Here is an 8,119-nt window from a genome sequence, read left to right as displayed (position 1 = left end):
ATCTCTGTAACCTCCTCCAGCCCCTACAATCCTCCCCATCTCTGTAATCTCCTCCAGCCCTGAAACACCCCCTTCCTGCTTAACCACCTCTAGCACCAAAACCCTCCCTATCTCTGTAAACTCCTCCAGCCCCTAAAACCCTCCCTATATCTGTAACCTACTCCAGCCCCGACACCCCTCCCTATCTCTGGAACCTCCCCCAGCCCATACAAACCTCCCTATCTCTGTCACCTCCTCCAACTCCTACAACCCTCTCTATCTCTGTAACCTCCTCCAGCCCCTACAACCCTCCCTATCTCTGTAACTTCCCCCAGCCCCTACACCCCTCCCTATCTCTGTAACCTCCCCCAGCCCCTACACCCCTCCCTATCTCTGTAACCTCCCCCAGCCCCTACAACCCTCCCTATCTCTGTAACCTCCCCCAGCCCCTACACCCCTCCCTATCTCTGTAACCTCCTCCAGCCCCTACAACCCTCCCTATCTCTGTAACCTCCCCCAGCCCCTACACCCCTCCCTATCTCTGTAACCTCCCCCAGCCCCTACAACCCTCCCTATCTCTGTAACCTCCCCCAGCCCCTACAACCCTCCCTATCTCTGTCACCTCCTCGATCCCCAACGCCCCTCCCTATCTTTGTAAACTCCTCCAGCCCCAAAATCCTCCCTATCTCTGTAACCCCTCCAGCCCCTCCAACCTCCCATCTCTGTAACCTCCTCCAGCCCCGCCAGACCTCCCAATCTCTGGAACCTCCTCCAGCCCCTGCAACCCTCCTGATCTCTGTAAAATCTTCTGGCCTAAACAAACCTCCCCATCACTGTAACCTCCTACAACCCTCCCTATCTCTGTAACCTCCTCCAGCCCCAACACCCCTCCCTCTCTTGGTAACCTCCACCAAACCCAAATCCTCCCTATATCTGTATACTCCTCCAGCCCTTAAAGCCCTCCCTATCTTTGTAACCTCCTCTTGCCCCAACACCCCTCCCTATCTCTGCAACCTCCTCCAGCCCCAAAACCCTCCCCATCTCTGGAACCTCCTCCGGCCCGTACAACCCTCCCTAAATCTGTAACCTGCCTCAGCACCGACAACCCTCCCAAACTCTCTAAACTGCTCCAGCCACGACACACCTCCCTATCCGTGTAACCTCCTCCAGCCGTACAACCCTCCCGATCTCTGGAACCTCCTCCAGAACCCACAACCCTCCCTATCGCTGTCAACTCCTCCAGCTCCTACACTCCTCCCTATCTCTGTAACCCCTTCTAGCCCCGACAACCCGCCCCATCTCTGTATTCCCCTCCAGTCCCGACAACCCTCCCTATCTCTGTAACCTCCTCCAGTCCCGACAACCCTCCCTATCTCTGTAACCTCCTCCAGCCCCAGAACCCTCCCTATCTCTGTAAACTCCACTAGCCCCTAAAACCCTCCCCATCTCAGTCACCTCCTCCAACCCTACAACCCTCCCTATCTCTGTATTCTCCTCCAGTGCCAACAACCCTCCCTATCTCTGTCACCTCCTCCAGCTCCTACAATCCTCCCTATCTCTGAAACCTCCTCCGGCCCCTACAACCCTCCTTATCTCTGTAACCTCCTCCAGCCCCGACAACCCTCCCTATGTTAGTAACCTCCTCGAGCCCCCACAACCCTCCCTAGCTCTGTAACCTCCTCCAGCCCCACAACCCTCCCTATCCCTGGAACTTCCTCCAGCCCCTACAACCCTCCCTATCTCGATAACCTCCTCCAGCCCCTACAACCTCCCTATCTCTGTAACCTCCTCTAGCCGCTACAGCCCTCCCTACATCTGTTAACCCCTGCAATCCCTACAACCCTCCCTAACTCTGTGACCACCTCCAGCTCCTACAACCCTCCCTATCTCTGTGACCATCTCCAGCTCCCGCAACCCTCCCTATCTCTGTAATCTCCTACAGCCCCTACAACACTCCCTTTCTCTGTAACCTCCTCTGAACCTGCAACCCTCCCAATCTCTGGAACCTCCTCCAGCCCTAAGAACCTTCCCATCTCTGTAACCTCCTCCAACCCCTACAACCCTCCCTATCTCTGTAAACCCTTCCAGCCCCTACCACCCTCCCTACCTCTGTAACTGCCTCCAGACCCTACAATCCTCCCTATCTCTGGTACCTCCTCCTGTCACGGCAACCCTCCCTACCTCTGTAACCTCCTCCAGCCCCTACAACCCTCCCTATCTCTGTCACCTCCTCCAACCCTCTCGATCTCTGTAACCCCCTCCAACCCCTACCACACTCCCTATCTCTATAACCTCCTCCAGCCCCTACAATCCTCCTTATCTCTGTAACCTCCTCCAGCCCCAAACCCCTCCCTATCTCTGTAACCTCCTCCAGCCCCAAACCGCTCCGTATCTCTGTAAACTCCACTAGCCCCTACAACCCTCCCCATCTCTGTAACCTCGTCCAATCCCACAACCCGCCCTATCTCTGTAATGTTCTACAGTGCCTAACACCCTCCCTATCTCTGCAACCTCCTCCAGCCCCTACAACCTTCCCTGTCTCTGTAACCTCCTCCAGCCCCTACAACCCTCCCTATCTTTGTAACCTCCTCCAACCCTGCAGCCCTCCCTCTCTCTTTAACCTCCTCTAGCACCTACAACCCTCCCTATCTCTGTCACCTCCTCCAGCCCCAACAACCGTCCCTATCGCTGTAACCTCCTCCAGCCCCTACAACCCTCCCTATCTCTGTAACCTCCTCCAACCCCTACAACCCTCCCTTTCTTTGTAACTTCCTCCAGCCCCTACAACCCTCCCTATCTCTGTAACGTCCTCCAGCCCCTACAACCCTCCCAATCTCTGTAACCTCCTCCAGCCCCGACAACCCTCCCTATCTCTGTAACCTCCTCCAGCCCCTACAACTCTCCCTATCTCTGTAACCTCCTCCAGCCCGTACAACCCTCCCTATCTCTGTAACCCCTTCCAGCCCCTACAACCCTCCCTATCTCTGTAACCTCCTCCAGCCCCTACAACCCTCCCTATCTCTGTAACCCCCTCCAGCCCCTACAACTCCCACTCCAGGCTTTGTCCTTTGGAAGTGTTGGACATGAATCTACTGTTGGAACGGCTGCCAATTTCATGCCCCACTGTCTCTGACTGTCTCTGTCACACTCACTCACTGTGTCTCTCGCTCTCCCTCTCTCTGTCTGTGTCTCTGTCTCACCCTCTCTGTCTCTCTCTCTCTTTTTCTGCGTCTTTGTATTTCTTTCGATCTGTCTTCACAGAATCATCGAAACCCTACAGTACAGAAAGAGGCCATTCGGCCCATCGAGTCTGCACCGACCACAATCCCACCCAGGCCCTACCCCCATATCCCGACATATTTACCCACTAATCCCTCTAACCTACACATCTCAGGACACTGAGGGCAATTTTTAGTATGGCCAATCAACCTAACCCGCACATCTTTGGATTGTGGGAGGAAACCCACGCAGACACGAGGAGTATGTGCAAACTCCACACAGACAGTGACCCGAGCCGGGAATCGAACCCAGGTCCCTGGAGCTGTAAAGCAGCAGTGCTAACCACTGTGCTACTGTGCCGCCCTCCTGAGGTTCCTCCTGAGGTTCGTGGGGGGGGGTCAGATGGATAGAGCACTCTCTATCCGTCTGCCTCCCTCTCTGTGTCTCTCTGTTTCACACTCTCTTTCTCTCTGTCAGCCCAACTGTCTCAGGGAGGGGCATTTCTCAGGAAGCTGCTGCAGTTCTCACTCTGCGCATTGCGTGGTGGTTTACTTTTCCTTCCGTCGTGGCCGGGCAGCGGGAATGCTGAGCGATGTCTGATCAATCACCTCCATAAGCAGAGCCTGGGGCAGGTGCAACAGACAAGAGGTGCGTCCCGCCAGGAGGGACAACACGAGGTGAGTGTGGGGTGGAATTGGCAGCAAGCGAGAAATCGCCCAAAAATAAAATGAGGAAGGGCTTCGCATGTCACAACATTCCTTCGCCATCTCAGGACATTCTTCACCAGCGAGCAAGTTCATTCTCCCTCAGCACTGACCCTCCCACAGTGCGGAGCTCCCTCAGCACTGACCCTCCCACAGTGCGGAGCCCCCTCAGCACTGACCCTCCCACAGTGCGGAGCTCCCTCAGCACTGACCCTCCCACAGTGCGGTGCTCCCTCAGCACTGACCCTCCCACAGTGCGGCGCTCCCTCAGCACTGACCCTCCCACAGTGCGGCGCTCCCCCAGCACTGACCCTCCCACAGTGCGGCGCTCCCTCAGCACTGACCCTCCCACAGTGCGGCGCTCCCTCAGCACTGACCCACAGTGCAGTGCTCCCTCAGCACTGACACTCCCACAGTGTGGTGCTCCCTCAGCACTGACCCTCCCACAGTGCGGCGCTCCCTCAGCACTGACCCTCCCACAGTGCGGCGCTCCCTCAGCACTGACCCTCCCACAGTGCGGTGCTCCCTCAGCACTGACCCTCCCACAGTGTGGCGCTCCCTCAGCACTGACCCTCCCACAGTGCGGCGCTCCCTCAGCACTGACCCTCCCACAGTGCGGCGCTCCCTCAGCACTGACCCTCCCACAGTGTGGCGCGCCCTCAGCACTGACCCTCCCACAGTGCGGTGCTCCCTCAGCACTGACCCTCCCACAGTGCGGCGCTCCCTCAGCACTGACCCACCCACAGCGCGGCGCTCCCTCAGCACTGACCCTCCCACAGTGCGGCACTCCCTCAGCACTGACCCTAGCACAGTGCGGCACTCCCTCAGCACTGACCACCCGACAATGCAGTGCTCCCTCAGCACTGACCCTCCCACAGCGCGGCGTTCCCTCAGCACTGACCCTCCTACAGTGCGGTGCTCCCTCGGCACTGACCCTCCCACAGTGCGGCGCTCTCTCATCGCTGACCCTCCGACAGTGCAGCGCTCCCTCAGAACTGACCCTCACACAGTGCGGCGCTCCCTGGGCACTGACCCTCCCACAGTGCGACACTCCCTCAGCACTAACCCCCCCCCCCCCACAATGCAGCGCTCCCTCAGCACTGACCCCCCCCCCCCCCACAATGCAGCGCTCCCTCAGCACTGACCCTCCCACAGTGCGGCGCTCCCTCAGCACTGACCCTCCCACAGTGCGGCGCTCCCTCAGCACTGACCCTCCCACAGTGCGGCGCTCCCTCAGCACTGACCCTCCCACAGTGCGGCGCTCCCTCAGCACTGACCCTCCCACAGTGCAGCGCTCTCTCATCACTGACCCTCCCACAGTGCGGCGCTCCCTCAGCACTGACCCTCCCACAGTGCATCGCTCCCTCAGCACTGACCCTCCCACAGTGCGGCGCTCCCTCAGCACTGACCCTCCCACAGTGCGGCGCTCCCTCAGCACTGACCCTCCCACAGTGCGGCGCTCTCTCAGCACTGACCCTCCCACAGTGCGGCGCTCCCTCAGCACTGACCCTTCCACAGTGCGGCGCTCCCTCAGCACTGACCCTCCTACAGTGCGGCGCTCCCTCAGCACTGACCCTCCCACAGTGCGGCACTCCCTCAGCACTGACCCTCCCACAGTGTGGTGCTCCCTCAGTACTGACCCTCCCACAGTGCAGCGCTCCCTCTGCACTGACCCTCCGACAGTGCGGCGCTCCCTCAGCACTGACCCTCCCACAGTGCTGTGCTCCCTCAGCACTGACCCTCCCACAGTGCGGCGCTCCCTCGGCCCTGACCTTCCGACGGTGTTTTGCCCCCTCGACACTGACCCTCCAAATTTGGAGGAACGTTGGCTAGCTTCGGTTGTGTGTGCGGGGAGTGGGGTGCATTTTGGGTGTTTATCCCGATGTTCTGAAGCCAATATTGCTCTCGCAGCCAACACTACCGAATGATAAAATGGATGCTTGGGGTCTCTTAACCAATCAGTTGCTTTGGAATCTTGCTGTGCACTGCCGATCTGCTGCATTTCTGGCATCGCAACAGTGAGCGCAGTTGAAGGGAACTCCTTTGCAGGATATGAGGTATTTTGTGACGTCCTGAGGTGGTTAAAGGCTGTGGTCGAGAAGGAAGGCCTCGGATCATTAGGCCCAGGGCTGCAGTGGGCCTCCGGTTTGTGCTTCCCTGAGTAACCTTTGACCTTTCCTTTTCCCCAGTGTCATGGATGACAACTCCACTTGGCTGAACTGGACTGGCTTGGAGGACTATGACTATGAAGAACATGACGACAACGCTTTGAATGAGTCGATGAATCTCGCAGCCATGGTCCTGTATGGCCTCATCTTCCTACTGGGCATGCCGGGCAACGTGACGGTGATCTGGATCGCCGGCTTCCGCATGCACCGGCGGCCCAACACCCTGTGGTTCCTCAACCTCTCCATGGCCGATCTGATCTGCTGCCTCAGCCTGCCCTTCCTGGTGTCCCAGCTGGCCCTGGCCTACCGCTGGCCCTTTGGCCACTTCCTCTGCAAGGTGCTGCCCTCCGCCACCATCTTCAGCATGTTTGCCAGTGTCTTCCTGCTCACCGGCATCAGTGTGGACCGCTGCCTGATGACCCTTCACCCCGTGTGGGGGCGCAACCGAAGGACGGCCACCCACGTGGGCCTGGCCTGCGGCCTGTCCTGGGTCCTGGCCTTCCTGATGTCCCTGCCCAGCTCTCTGTACCGCCAGATTGTCAACTTGCAGGATGAGGCCTACTGCTTGTACGTCTACACGGGGGCTCCTGCCAACACTGCTATCGTCATTCACGTGACCCGCTTTGTTTTTGGCTTCCTCCTCCCCTTCCTGGTCATCGGGACCTGCAACGGCCTACTCCTACGGAAACTCCGGGGCTCCCGGTTCTCTCAGCCCCGGAAGGTTTACCGCCTGGTCCTGCTGGTACTCCTAGGTTTCTTCCTCTGCTGGCTGCCCTACCACCTGGTGGGCCTCCTGAGACTCTCTGACAGCAAGGACGTAGCCTGGCAGGTGCAGCTGAAGGCCACTGACCCCCTCATCACCAGCCTGGCCTACCTCAACAGCTGCCTCAACCCCTTCCTCTACGTCTTCGTCGGCCAGGGCTTCAAGCGGCAGCTCCGCCGCTCCCTGCGCGACATCTTCGAGGGCGCCTTCGAGGAGGAGGAGGCCTCGGGCCCTCTGGGGAAGTCCAAGTCCACCGCCCTGACCATCGAGATCGAGGCACAAGCAAGGACAGGAGGAGGCGGGGGCGGCGAGAGAGGGCACCCAGTCCACGCTGACAATTTAGCCCCATTTGCGCCAGCCTCCTCGCCAACCCCCAAGGCAGAAGGTCAGGGGTCAAAGGTCCACCCTGGATCCTCCGCCCAACACGGCTGCTCTGCTTAACCAGGTCTTTTGGTTTTGAGATGGCATTTCAGCTGGTGTACCTCTGATCCAGTACCTGACGTACTTTTCGTGAATATGGAACCCCCCCTTCACCCGCGCCATATTGAGAGTCGTCACTTGCGGGCACATGTTGACCAACATAGATTATTGCAAATGGCGTTAATGAGCATTCAAGGCTGGCACGGCTCATCCGTGGTACAAAGGAAGATTGTTTGGGGTGGTTGGAGGTCGATCATCTCGGCTCCAGGACATCACTGCAGGAGTTCCTCAGGGTCGTGTCCGAGGCCCCAGCCATCTTCAGCTGCTTCATCAATGACCTTCCCTCCATCAGAAGGTCAGGAGTGGGGATGTTCGCTGCTGACTGCACAGTGTTCAGCACCATTCGCCACTCCTCAGATACTGAAGCAGCCCGTGTCCAAATGCAGCGAGACCTGGACAATATCCAGGCTCGGGCTGACAAGTGGTGAGTAACATTCACCCCACACAAGCACCAGGCAATGACCATCTCCAACAAGAGAGGATCCAACCATCTCCCCTTGACATTCAATGGCATTCCCATCGCTGAATCCCCCCCCACTATCAACATCCTGGGGGGTTACCATTGAGCAGAAACTGAACTGGACCCAGCCATATAAATACTGTGGCTCCCAGAGCAGGTCAGAGGCTGGGAATCCTGCGGAGAGTAACTCACCTCCTGACTCCCCCCAAAGCCTGTCCACCATCTACAAGGCACAAGTCAGGAGTGTGGTGGAATACTCTCCCTGGACAAGCAGTGGTTAACACTGTTCCCTCACAGCGCTAGGGACCCGGGTTCAATTCACGGCTTGGGTCACTTTCTGTGTGGA

The 8,119-nt window shown here is 58.5% G+C and overlaps 1 protein-coding gene across 1 annotated transcript; it reads left to right on the top strand.

Moving 5' to 3' along the window:
• Window positions 1–3,760: 3,760 nt before the first annotated feature.
• LOC144488366 (C3a anaphylatoxin chemotactic receptor-like) lies at window positions 3,761–7,879 on the top strand. Its single transcript, XM_078206425.1, has 2 exons — window positions 3,761–3,875; window positions 6,092–7,879. Exon 2 carries the CDS (start codon window positions 6,096–6,098, stop codon window positions 7,272–7,274), a length of 1,179 nt encoding a protein of 392 aa, XP_078062551.1. The 5' UTR covers window positions 3,761–3,875; window positions 6,092–6,095; the 3' UTR covers window positions 7,275–7,879.
• Window positions 7,880–8,119: the final 240 nt, after the last annotated feature.

This window comes from Mustelus asterias, unplaced genomic scaffold, assembly GCF_964213995.1.
Source record: "Mustelus asterias unplaced genomic scaffold, sMusAst1.hap1.1 HAP1_SCAFFOLD_1495, whole genome shotgun sequence".
Taxonomy (NCBI): domain Eukaryota; kingdom Metazoa; phylum Chordata; class Chondrichthyes; order Carcharhiniformes; family Triakidae; genus Mustelus; species Mustelus asterias.
Note: the sequence above shows the minus strand (reverse complement) of the source record. Positions and strands in the feature narration are given on the sequence as shown.